General features: G+C 43.7%; 1 protein-coding gene across 1 annotated transcript; it reads left to right on the top strand.

Moving 5' to 3' along the window:
* The first annotated feature begins 35 nt into the window (after positions 1-35).
* IK (IK cytokine) lies at positions 36-12568 on the top strand. Its single transcript, XM_025445069.3, has 20 exons — positions 36-176; positions 715-781; positions 2607-2699; positions 3173-3232; positions 4044-4211; positions 4410-4524; positions 4978-5048; positions 5144-5190; positions 6436-6599; positions 7831-7939; positions 8290-8329; positions 8490-8685; positions 8940-8958; positions 9822-9900; positions 10178-10258; positions 10523-10580; positions 11695-11783; positions 11980-12088; positions 12259-12293; positions 12378-12568. The coding sequence occupies exons 1-20, from the start codon at positions 161-163 to the stop codon at positions 12403-12405; spliced, it is 1644 nt and encodes a 547-aa protein (XP_025300854.1). The 5' UTR covers positions 36-160; the 3' UTR covers positions 12406-12568.
* Positions 12569-13501: the final 933 nt, after the last annotated feature.

Raw genomic sequence — 13501 nt, forward strand, 5'->3', positions numbered from 1 at the left:
CTTTCTCTCCAATTTCTTCGCGAGTGGGCGGTGGCGGAAAGGTTTTGGAGCGCAAAGCACTGTGGGCTGGTTCCTGAGGTGCATGGTGGGAAAAAGCTTATCCCGGCTGTGTTGTCTTTGGAGCTTCAGTCCCTGCTGGCGTTGAAACACCGCCGACGAAATGCCGGAACGAGACAGTAAGGCTCGGGTCATCTGTCCATTATTACCTGCAGGATTTGGGACGCTTGGCACGTTGTTTTCACTTCACAGTTTAAGCCCTGTGTAGGTGGTGTGACGCTGGGACCTGGCGAAGCCGTTGGGTCTCGAATGAAGCCAGGCAGCTCCGGACTATTGTCTTTCTAAGCGTTGTCCTTGCCCCAAATAACCAGGGGTGTGTTTGTGAACTACTCGCTACCGCCAGCACCTGACTTTGGGCTGCGCCAGTTGATCTTAACACAGAGTATATTAGATGTCATTTTCCGGAAGTATCTGCTAATTCTCCAGCGCCGGTTTAGGGGCCCACTTCTCTGCCCCAGCAGCTCCTTGTATTTTCTCTCTTGGGCATTTATTACGTTGCATTGTCACTGTCGCTGTGTTTTTCTTCCTCATTAGACTGAGCAATTTGACACGAAAACATCAGTGTTGTTTACTAATAGAGTCCCAACTTTGGCACAGGAACTGACACGAAAGAGATTGATTAAATTAACGCCAATTTTTCTTTTTTTTTTTTTTTAGGTGAGCCGTTCTCCAACCCTTTGGCTCCAGATGGCCACGATGTGGATGATCCTCACTCCTTCCACCAGTGAGTGTTCCAATATAGTACTCTGGGCATGAACTGAGGGATGAATAGAGTGGTGTGGTGATGGTGAAATAATTCTAAATGCCTTGTCAGCAAGGATGGCGAAAAAAAATGTACCCTTTCCCCTTTATCTCTGAACTTTCATTGGATCAGGTCAACTGCATGAGAGTATTAGAGGGAAAATTCTGGCTGGGAGGGTGCCAGTTTTTAAAGTTAATGTTTAATTACGCATGATAATAGTTGATTCTGGTAGAAAATTAAAGTAGAAGTGAGGGAGGGTAATGATGTGTTTGATAATAATCCTAATTCCAGTTCCTTTCTTAAAGGTAACCACTGTTCCTTTTTTACGTCTTTTTTACCCCCTTACTTAAAAAAAAAAAAAAGGAAAAAAAGTAGTCTGTGTCACTGCCATGAAAATCATCTCCAGGATGGAAAATAAGCAAGTGGCAGTAGGTGTTTTATTTATATATACAAATAAAATAATGCTACTTAATTTTAATATTTCAACTTACAAATAATAAAGTCTTTTCCAACATGCATATACATATATATAAAGGGATTTTTATTTTTAAAGATTTGTTTATTTCTGAGAAAGAGAGTATGTGTGAGCAACACAGAGGGGCAGAGGGAGAGGGAGAAGGGAAGCAGACTCCCTGATGAATGAGGAGCCTGACGCAGGCTTGATCTCTCCAACTGGAGACTTGGAGATCAAGATCTGAGCCAAAACTAAGAGTCGACACTTAACCAACTGAGCTACCCAGGTGCCCCAAGGACTTTGTCCTTGACTAGACTTTCCTCAGGCTTCTCTGGGGTCTATTTTTGACTAGTCCTGCTAGGCTCAGTTTTAGCAAAGAATGCTGCTAAGACAATTTATGGAGAATCCCCTTAAGTAATCAAGTAGATTCAGTCAAGGGCCTCCCCCTCCCCTCCCATGGCTAACCAAGTTCCTCTTAGTGATTTTCTTTATAAATCCCCAGTTGTCCCAGTTTGTATTCAGAGTTGAGTTTCATTCCCTCTCCCCTGTTGCAGTAGTCTTTATTCCTATTACAGTAAATGTCTTCCTTGGGAACACTTAGCAGGATTCTTTGCTCAAACTGGGCATAGCAGGCTAAGGGGCAGCCTGTCAGAAGAGGGCTCAACGGGGCCTGACTAAAGTTTGGTCAAGGAGTGAGTCTTTGTCACTGTACCGATTAAAATTATCTTTTTTTTTTTTTAAGATATTGTTTATCTATTTGAGAGTGTGCACACACATACAAGTGAGAGGTGGAGAGGGAGAAGCAGACGCCATATAGGCATTGAGCCACAGGGCTCAATTGCAGGACCCTGAGATCATGATCTAAGCTGAAGGCAGGCAGGTGCCCCTAAAATTATCTCTTTCATTGCTCTTTGCCTCCCATTTGGGAAACACTGTTACCATTTAGTCTCTAGTTAATGGACATTTAGGTTGCTTTCAAGTTTGTATTACTTTCAAAGCTGAAATTGAACATTTTTTTACAAGCCTTTTTATACACCTATGCCAGTGATTATCGAATCTAAATATAGGTGAATGGTGTTGCTAGGTCATAGGATATACACACTTAAATTTTGATACAGGCAGGTTGCCGTCCCATTGGCTATACTGATGTACATTCCCCTTAGCGGAATATTCATTTCCCAAATTCTCACTCATACTTGATTTATCAGACTTTTTAATAGTGCTTTGAAGCATTAAGAGTGCTATGTTTTTGTTTTATATTTTCCTGATTTCTAATAAAGTTAACCATGTATTTTACATACTCCTTTCCCAATTCTTATTGGGTACTAATTTTTAAAATTTTTGCCTTCTAAGATCAAAACTCACCAATGAAGATTTCAGGAAACTTCTCATGACCCCAAGGGCTGCACCCACCTCTGCACCGCCCTCTAAATCACGTCACCATGAGTAAGTTCTGGGGTTTTCCAACCTGTTTCGCATCTCCTTTTTTTCCCCCCATCTCCTTCCTACAGAAAATCTACCAAACTAGTTGTCTTAGGAGCTGGAAGGCCAGTTCTTTTTCAAAGCCTATGATTCTGATTCTCTCCGACTGGAGATTGAAGCTCCAGTGAAGATGAGGGTGTTCTAAGATCTGACAGTGTGTTCCACACACCACTTGTACTATTAGAGTTGCTGCTAGTGTTTAAATGGGCAGCTTCCAGGGTCGATTCCAGCCCTGTAGACTCAGATACTTCAGGTGGTTGTGATACTTTCTAAAGCTTAGGACCACTCACCTACAAATGTAGACCTGGATCTCTGCATGGTTGAAGCTGTTGCTTTGTTCCATAATCTAGGCCTTTCTTCATTCTTCAAGGCCACTTGTTGGGGTTTTCTGGGGCTCTGGCAATATTTTGCCATTAGTGAATTTCTCTGTCTTCTAGGATGCCAAGGGAGTACAATGAGGATGAAGACCCAGCTGCACGAAGGAGAAAAAAGAAGAGGTGAAGGAAAGATAGAGGAATGTTGGGCTATAGATTGGATAGTGTTTGAGTGAAAGGCATAGGGGCTAGTAGTTATGAGGCTAGAGATTAAGATTTTTCTGTATTGTCTTGAGGTTCTCTAGTGGATAGGAGTGATAAGTGGGAATTTAGGACTTTGGAGTCAGACTGCAGGATTTCAGTCTCAACTTTACCAGTTCCTGAAAAGACAAAAGATAACTGTGGGCATAGTCCCTAATATTTCTAATTCTTGATATTCTAATGGGTAGAACAGAGAGTGATTTCGTAACTTTCATCTGGTTGTCAAGAGGATCAATTATGATAGTGCATGTAAGCATTTAGTGCCTGGGATATTTTAATTACCCAATAAATCCTATCTGCTGTTGTCACCACCATCATTATCATCATTATCTATAAGATACTAAAATTCCTGGACCTGGTATTTTGCTGGCCTTTCTTTTTGGGGAAGACCAGCAAGGAATGACTTATTTTTAGTTGAAATATGGAAGGTGATATAAATTTAGATAACTTCTTAGTTGTCCTATGGAAAAGTCTCATAACCTGTTAGAGACTCAGTGATACGGCATTAAAGAATTCTGAAGTGACATGGAATGTCCTGAGGCAGCATTGAAAGAGTATCTCTCTGAACTGGATGAAGCCATAGTTCTGATTTTGAGGATTATCCGAGGGTGACAGCAGTACTATCAGGACATATATGAGCTTTCACCAGACAGTTGGATGAAATAGGAAGAATTCTACTGACCTTGGGATAGCAGCTGGTGAGCCTTATGCATTTGCTTTTCCGTGGTCACAGTTATTATGCCAAGCTTCGTCAACAAGAAATTGAGAGAGAGAGAGAGCTAGCAGAGAAATATCGTGACCGTGCCAAGGAAAGGCGAGATGGTGTGAACAAAGATTATGAGGAAACGGAGCTGATCAGTACCACAGCTAACTACAGGGCTGTGGGCCCCACTGCTGAAGCGTGAGTACCCAGGCTGCCAGGGCATGATTCCCTCAGCCTCCAGAGTCTTAAAGTCACAGTGTGAATTCTTCCTAATGAAAAATGAGCTTTCCCCACTTTGGAGCCCGAGCTGGGCCATTTCAAGAGAGACACTTGAAAGGCACTTTGTGAGAGGCACTCACAAAGGACTGTTTTAATGTGGCTTCTTTCATTATACAGGGACAAGTCAGCTGCAGAGAAGAGAAGACAGTTGATCCAGGAGTCCAAGTTCTTGGGTGGTGACATGGAACATACTCATTTGGTGAAAGGGTTGGATTTTGCTCTGCTTCAAAAGGTGATCCTTGGTGGGTGGGTGGAGAGTAATCATAGAATGCTGAATGCTCTTCTGTGGGCCTTTCAAGGTGAAGGAGGGGAGACTGTTAGCCCACACCATAGAGAAGGGCTAATGGTTCCTCCTATGTAGGACTAAGTGCTACTCATCCTTCAAGTCTCAGCCTCAAGGGTTGTATTTTTGGGGGGGCAGCCATCCCTGATCACCCAAGTATGGTTAAACCCCACTCCTCACTTCCCACTTCCTGTACCCTCCATATCTCTCTTATTTCACATATCACAGTTATCACATTTTTTCATTTGTCTCTTCTGCTGTAAGCTCCATTAGGGCAAGGACTGTATTGTCTTGTTCAGTTTTAAGTCCTTGGTTTCTGGCACAATGTGGTAGATAGTGGTGTTAGGTAAATGTTTGTAAAATGAATAAATGTCTAAACCCTACATGCTTTTTTCCTGTTAGGTACGAGCTGAGATTGCCAGCAAAGAGAAAGAAGAGGAAGAACTTATGGAAAAGCCTCAGAAGGAAACTAAGTGTGTAAACATCAGGGAAAGCTTCTAAGTTTAGGTGAGTGGGACTTAAAGTAGGAACACATTTGGCTAAAAGGAAAATTCTTTTGTCTTTTCAGGAAAGATGAAGATCCTGAGAATAAAATTGAATTTAAGACGCGCTTGGGTGAGTATAGAATTTCTACACTAGAGGTTGTGCATTTTAGGTAAATTATAGGGAATTTAATGCTCTGGGCAGAATATGCTTCCCCTTCGTGTCATACTGTTCTCTTTCTTGCCCCCAGATTAGTGACTTCTCTTAGAATACTCTACTAGAACTCAGATGTGGGGTTAGTCATTTCGTGTATGTTATTAATGTCTTAATTAGGTTGGAAGGTCTTGCAGATTGTAGCTTATGCATTAAGGGAGGTAGCTTACAGCTTATGCATTAGAAGAGCTAGCGTGGTTGGTGATTAAAAGCTCAGAATTTGGGACACCTGGGTGGCTCAGTGGTTGAGCGTCTGCCTTTGGCTCAGGGCGTGATCCCAGGATCCAGGATCGAATCCCACATCGGGCTCCTTTCAGGGAGCCTGCTTATCCTTCTGCCTGTGTCTCTGCCTTTCTCTGTGTCTCTCATGAATAAATAAAGAAAATCTTTAAAAAAGATTTAAAAGATTATTCATGAGAGACAGATAGAGAGGAGAGGCAGAGACATAGGCAGAGGGAGAAGGAGAAGCAGGCTTCTCACAGGGAGCCTGATGTGGGACTTGATCCAGGGGCCTCCGGGATCACGCACTGAGCCAAAGGCAGATGCTCAACCGCTGAGCCACCCAGGCATCCCAATAAAGAAAATCTTTAGAAAAATAAATAAAAGCTCAGAATTTACAGTCAAAGACTGGGGTTTGAATCCTACTGATAAAACCATATGAGGCATGTGATATTAGGCAACTGACTTCACAAGTCTCAGTGCCTGTTTGTCTATCTGCAAAAATGGAGTTAATTCACCTCATGGCAGCAACAAAAAACAGTATATGCATTGTAATTATGTTGCACATGTAGCTGAGCTGATTTTCCCATCATTGTCAGTATCCCCTTAAGCCTCATCCTTCTTCCTCATGGGACCTAATACAATGTGAGGCCCATGGTACTTTTGAGAAGGCAATGTAAAAGAGTGGATAGGAGCTCAGGCTTTGGAGTTAGACAGGCTGGGCCCTATTCTTTATTCCGTTGCTTAGTAGTTGTGTGAATTTAGGTAAATTGCTTCACTCTCAGCTTGAGTATTCTGATCATTTAAAAGGAGATGATAACATGTACCTTACAGGGCTCTTGTGAAAATTGAGGCAATAGTATGTGGCACAGAGTAAGCACTTGCTAAATGGCAGCTGTTGTAGAAGTTTCTCAGTGGCTATGCTTCCTCCTCTTCTTTTCATAGGCCGCAATGTTTACCGCACACTCTTTAGGAGCAAGGCGTATGAACGGAATGAGCTGTTCCTCCCAGGCCGCATGGCCTATGTGGTAGACCTGGATGATGAGTATGCTGACACGGATATCCCCACCACACTGATCCGCAGCAAAGCAGATTGCCCCACCATGGAGGTAAGTGATCCAAGTCCTGAGAGCCTGTCATGTGGGCCTCAGACCTGGGAATCAGCCTCAGTTCTACCCTGGGCCTCATCCACCACATTTAACCCATCACTATGAGCCTGTTCACTTTTTACTTTGTAAATTTTCATTGAATCCATTCACTTATCTCTATCAACATTCCAGTTGAAGCTATCGTGTCTTATTGGAACTATTAAAAGATACCCCTATTTTGTTTCCTCACTTTCACTCTGGTTTCTTTCTACTATTTTATTTTTATTGAGTTGTAATTCATGTTTCATATAATTTGCCTCTTGAAAATGTACAATTCAATGGCTTTTAGTATTTGTAGAATTACGCAGCCATCACTCAGCGTGAAATATTTTTCATCACCCCCCCAAAAAAAATACCTCTGTACTTTTAATCATAACCCCACAATCTTCCTAACCCCTTTTCTATTGTGATTTTTACATATGGCCAGTGTGATCTTTTCAACATGTGAATTTTTGTCTCACCACACTTGAGAAGCTTTCAGTGATTTTTCGTTATTAGTATAAAGAGTAAAATCTTTGTTGTGGCCTCTGAGCTCCTGCAACGTCGGCCTTCTGAGCTTCTTTTTACCATGATTCCCTGTTTGTTCTCCAGTGAATCCCATGTTCTTGAATATGCTAGATTTACTGTTTTGTTTTTAGAGAGAGGGAGAGTGTGGGAGGGAGGGGAGGAGAGGTTGGAGGGGCTGAACGAAAGAGAGTCTTAAGCAGGCTCCACACCTATTGCGGAGCTTGATCTCACAATCGTTAGATCATGACCTGAGCTGAAATCAACAGTCAGATACCCAACCGACTGACCCACCCAGATGCCCTAGATTTCGCTTTTGACCCAGACCTTCATATATGTTACTCTGTGTGCCTGGAATGTTCTATGACACCTGTTTTCCCTATTTTTTACCTGGTTGATTATAATTTATTCTTGAGGGATCCCTGGGTGGCGCAGCGGTTTGGTGCCTGCCTTTGGCCCAGGGCGCGATCCTGGAGACCTGGGATCAAATCCCACGTCGGGCTCCCGGTGCATGGAGCCTGCTTCTCCCTCTGCCTGTGTCTCTGCCTCTCTCTCTCTCTCTGTGTGACTATCATAAATAAATTTAAAAAATTAAAAAAAAATAATTATTCTTGAATTCGTTGAATGAAAGAATGAATGAAGAGATTCTTGCTTTATGGGATAACACCCTTGCTGCTTGGGGTTTCAGGCCCAGACCACACTGACCACAAATGACATCGTAATCAGCAAGCTCACCCAGATCCTTTCATACCTGCGTCAGGGTACCCGCAATAAGAAGCTCAAGAAGAAGGATAAAGGTAACCTGGAGGGTTATGGAGAGAAACCTTAACCCTGGAGGGACATTATTGGGTGGAACCGAGGTTTCCTGGAGCCTTCTGTGTCCAGAGCATTGTGAGGCTCCAGAAGAGGAGAAGAAATGGGAGCATTGGAACATTAACAAGGAGATGGTTACTTCCAGGTTCTGTCTGTTTGACCTACCCAGGAAACAGTGGTCCACTTTGAGGCCTGAGGAGGGAGAGTATCGGGAGCTTTTGTTATCCCACCTTCTAAACAGATGTTTAAATGGGCATTTGAAGGTGGAGAACATGTTGGACTGAGTGGGAATCAACTCAGGAATGTTTTCTTTACTACTCCTTGTACATTTTAGGGAAGATGGAAGAGAAGAAACCCCCTGAGGCCGACATGAAGTATGTATCCCAGCCGTGTCACCTGATATGTGTGAGAAAAGGGCTCTGTGTTTCTTGTCTTTGGCATTTTGGGGAGGCCTTGACCTGAGAATCTGGAAAAATGGCCATGGAAAACGGAAGTGTGTATGACTTTGGCAGCTAGTGATCTCTGTTTTTCTAGTATATTTGAAGACATTGGGGATTATGTGCCATCCACAACCAAGACTCCTCGGGATAAGGAGCGGGAGAGATATCGGGAGCGAGAGCGTGATCGGGAGAGAGACCGGGAGCGGGAGCGGGACCGAGACCGAGAGAGAGAGAGAGAGGAAGAGAAGAAGAGGCACAGCTACTTTGAGAAGCCGAAAGTGGATGATGAGGTGAGAGATGGCCCTGGTACCAAGTGGTGGAGCTGCCCATCTCTGTGCCTGCCCCGCCAGATACAAGATTCATTTGTTACCTAGGTGACTTATGGCTCTGTAGTGGCAACGGGGCCAGCTAATCCAGGGTGGGAAGCATCCTGGAAATGAGGCAGGAAGTGGGTAGGGAGTTGATTTACAGATAATCAAGCAGGGGAGGGATGAGCGTGAATTCGTCATAGCACTACTCACTTCAGTTTCTGTTTTCTTTCCAGCCCATGGACATTGACAAAGGTGGGTGATACATGAGACATCTTGCGTTCGATCTGGTGGTCTTGCTTTCCCCTGGGCTGAGTCTATCCTAGAGCTCAGAGCTGGCAGAGGTTGAGACTGGGACTTCCTGGTCTGGGTTCTCATTAAGATGCTTGTCTGGCGGGCAACCCTGGTGGCCCAGCAGTTTAGCGCTGCCTTCAGCCCGGGGTGTGATCCTGGAGACCCGGGATCGAGTCCCACATTGGGCTCCCTGCATGGAGCCTGCTTCTTCCTCTGCCTGTGTCTCTGCCTCTCTCTCTGTGTCTCTCATGAATAAATAAATAAAATCTTAAAAAAAAAAAAAAAAAAAAAAGAATGCTTGTCTTGCTCCATAGAATAGAAAGATGAGCCTGGGTTATCTGCATCTTTTGGGCAATGGCAGGGCATATTTGCTCTGTTAGATACAGTTCCTCCAGTGGTGGGGTTCTGAAGACGTGAGTCAGGTCGAATCAGCAGTATTGTGTGTACACAACTCCATCTTAACCAGAGTAGCTCATTATTTTTATTGTAATTTTTTTTCAAGGATTCATTTATTTTAGAGAGTATGCACACACAAGTGGGAGGAGGGGAGAGAGAGAGGGAGAGAATCAAGCCAACTCCCCAGTGAGTGCAGAGCCTGACATGGGGCTGGATTCTACTGCCCTGAGAGCCCTGGAAGCCTGCTGCTCAACCAACTGAGCCACCCAGGGGCCCCAGAGTAGCTTATTAGTTGGAATTTGATTACAATTTTGTTAGCTAAAAGTTTTTTCTGTTGCCTAAAAAAAAAGTATTATAAAAACATTAAAAGTGTGTTGGGGGGTGGTGCAGAATTTGTAAGTTCCTTGTTTCATGATCTTTTCCCTTAGGACCTGGATCTGCTAAGGAGTTGATCAAGTCAATCAATGAAAAGTTTGCTGGGTCTGCTGGCTGGGAAGGCACTGAGTCATATCCTTTATTTCACTATGTTGCTGGATTCTAGAATAGTGTTATCCTGTTTTCATTCTAATTCCACCCACCTCCCTGCTTCCCCAGAACCCCCAGCCCCCACTTCACGCTTTGCTTTTTATGCTAAATTTTGACAGGGCTGCAGTCATGTCTTTCCCATTTCTCAGAGGACCCATTCAAGTCCTTAAAAGTTTTCATGTTGGGGCTTCTGGTTCTTGGCCCTTCCTTTTTGAAGCTTTCTGCTATACGTAGAATTATTTTCTTTAACATAGCATATGCTGAAGAAGCCAGAGGACAAAAAGCAACTAGGAGACTTTTTTGGAATGTCCAACAGTTATGCCGAATGTTACCCAGCCACGTATGTAAGACTGTTAAAGGAGGCTGAAATGATTGGAGAACAAGTTATAGAGAGGGGAATGAAGTGTAAACTTGATTACCTGGGACACAGGGATACTTCTTACTTAGATGAATTGTTCTTTTAGGTGCTGAGTGGGAGGTCTTGGGTTGGGGTAGGGGTCATTTTTAGGCATATAACATCTTAGCTGGGTAGGTTTCTGAATAAACTATAGGGGTCTGGGTCTGTACCATCTGTTTAATGTTTTTAACTGTTGCTTCTCTTTAGGATGGATGACATGGCTGTGGATAGTGATGAGGAGGTGGATTACAGCAAAATGGACCAGGTGTGGAGTTGGAAGGATGGGTAGGGATTCTTGGGCAGCTATTCTTCAGCACATACCCCCTTCCTGACTCCCAACAGATCTTTGTCTCATATTCTGGGCCATAACCTGCCCTCAGCTGACAGTAAGAGCAACAGCATTGTGGAGTCATAGGAAGCTTACCTTTTTTAAAAGATTTTATTTATTTATTCGTGAGAGACAGAGACAGAGAGGCAGAGACACAGGCAGAGGGAGAAGCAGGCTCCATGTAGGAAGCCTGATGTGGGACTTGATCCTGGAACTCTGGGATCATGACCAGAGCCAAAGGCAGATGCTAAACCGCTGAGCCACCCAGGCATCCTGAAAGCTTACCTTTTAAAGTGTCAGTATGAAAGCAAGTGAGATAGGCCAAAAATAGATTTTTATTTTCTACAAAGTGCTGGGCTTTGATTTCCATACTTAGGGAGTAAGCAAGACTTTAGTGCATAAATAGAAAGGGTAGAAGGAATTTCAGTGTTTACAAAACAAGTGAGTTTTATTCTAGCCAGGATTGAAGTGTTCTTAGTCTTAAAAATAACCTCATGGCACTTGGGTGGTTCAGAGAGTTAAGTGTAAGACTCCTGATCGCAGCTCAGGTCTTTTTTTTTTTTTTTTTTTTTTTTGCAGCTCAGGTCTTGATCACAGTGTCATGAACTGAAGCCCCACATTGGGTTCCATACTGGGTGTGGAGCCTACTTAACAAAAACAACCACAGCCCTGACAAATAACACCTTTAATGGTGAAGAAATTTCGTCTCCTTTTTCCTTGTTTCTCTTTATTGCAGTGCTTGAGCCTGGTTTAATTCCATGTTGGAGACTTGCTTACCCTGGTTCTGCCATTTATCAGTTTCATGACCTAGTTTCCTCATCAGGAGAATAGAGAGGAATATGGTTCTCTTTTAATAGAGTTTGAGAGAATTAAAAATGTGTTTGGTGTTCAGAATAATGTCTGGTACTAGTAAGCATTTGTTATTATTTATTAGGGTGGGATTTATGAATAATGAAACAGGATTGTGGGAGAACCTGGCTTTAGGTAAGGGCTAAAGAATTGTTTCCACTGACATTTCTTTCTTCCTTGTTCCCATTCTGTCTTCTAACAGGGTAATAAGAAAGGCCCCTTAGGCCGCTGGGACTTTGATACCCAGGAGGAATACAGCGAATATATGAACAACAAGGAGGCTTTGCCCAAGTGAGTCAGTACTAAATATGGCCAGGGAGTGATGAGAGGGATGATGAGGGGATGGGCCAGCCTTAACCCGAAGGTGTAGTCTGGCTGAGGCATTCCTAAATAGGTTCTTTAGTCACAGGGCCATCTGGCAATACCTTGGTACTGCTGTGCAACCTCTGATGCCTTCTTTCCTCCAACTGCCCTTTATTTTTCTCAGGGCTGCATTCCAGTATGGCATCAAGATGTCTGAAGGGCGGAAAACCAGGCGCTTCAAGGAAACCAATGATAAGGCAGAGCTTGATCGCCAGTGGAAGAAGATTAGTGCGGTAAGTGAGATCACCTCTTGGGTGGATTTCATCTGGGAGGAGACAGTGGCCTACAGATGAAGGAATAGGCAGGGTTGGAGAGCCAAGGAAATAGGGGAGAGGTCAGCCTGGTACCTCATGTGAGCTTAGATGGACAGCATAACTGTTGAGTGTAACTGTTCTTTTTGTAGATCATTGAGAAGAGGAAGAAGATGGAGGCCGATGGGTGAGCAGCAGTACTCTTCTGGGGCACTGTGGGAATTGCTTAGAGTATTGATCTTACATTGACTTATTTCTCCTTCCATTGCAGAGTTGAAGTGAAAAGACCAAAATACTAATCTCCAGTTCCAAGTCTAAAAATGATTCCCCAAAAGGAATGGGCTCACAAGTGCTTGCTTTCTGCAATTCCGAAAAAAGTTGCAAGGTCTCTTTGAATGTATATAAAATGTTATTGTATAATCATTTAGTTCCATTAAATCTAGTTGGGGAACAAAAATGGAATTATGTCCTCCTGAGAGCTTTAGAAATTCTTAGCACACATTGCTTGCTGCTTCTCTGACTGAAGGGATAATCTCGGGGAGGAGTCTTGGGGGATCCCTGTGTTAAGCAAGGTTTGGTGCTCATCAACACCCTGAAATGTCTGCCAAAGCCCAAGATGGATCCCTTGGCTTCTGTTTCTGTTTTTTTTTTTTTTTTTTAATTTTTTATTCATTTATGATAGTCACAGAGAGAGAGAGGCAGAGACATAGGCAGAGGGAGAAGCAGGCTCCATGCACCGGGAGCCTGATGTGGGATTCGATCCCGGGTCTCCAGGATTGCGCCCTGGGCCAAAGGCAGGCGCCAAACTGCTGCGCCACCCAGGGATCCCTCCCTTGGCTTCTGAATCATTCTGTCCCCAACATTTCCTCCTTTCTATTCATCACAAGCACTTTGGCCTGGTTCTCATAAGGGTTTTTTTCTGGCTGGATCCCTACCTGCCACTGCCTGCCCTAAGCCTAAGACTTGTAGGATCAGCTCATACGAGGAAAGCTAGAAGCCCCCCTTAACCTTTGCCTTTGGTCACTTTCAGCTTGATAGGGCAAGAGTGTTTGAGGAAGCCAGCTTTGTGCATGGCATTTAGGAGACTGAAATGGGGCGCTCTCTGCAATAGCACCCTGAATGCCTAATATGAGACAGTAAAGGACACCCTGGTTTCATGGTTGTAGACAGTGTTCCCAGTTAAGAAAAAGATCACAGAGACCTGGCTTAGATGAAGATACCTAGAGAGTCATTAAATTTAAGACCTGGGGGTTGGGGTGCGTGGCTGGCTCAGTCTGTAGAACATGACTGAATCCTGAGTTCAAGCTCTTCCACATTGGGCATAGAGGTTACTTAAAACAACAACTAAAAACAACCTGGGGGTTGACTGTCCATTTAAAATCAGTTTCTGCAGGG

Source organism: Canis lupus, chromosome 2 (genome assembly GCF_003254725.2).
Source record: "Canis lupus dingo isolate Sandy chromosome 2, ASM325472v2, whole genome shotgun sequence".
Lineage (NCBI taxonomy): Eukaryota > Metazoa > Chordata > Mammalia > Carnivora > Canidae > Canis > Canis lupus.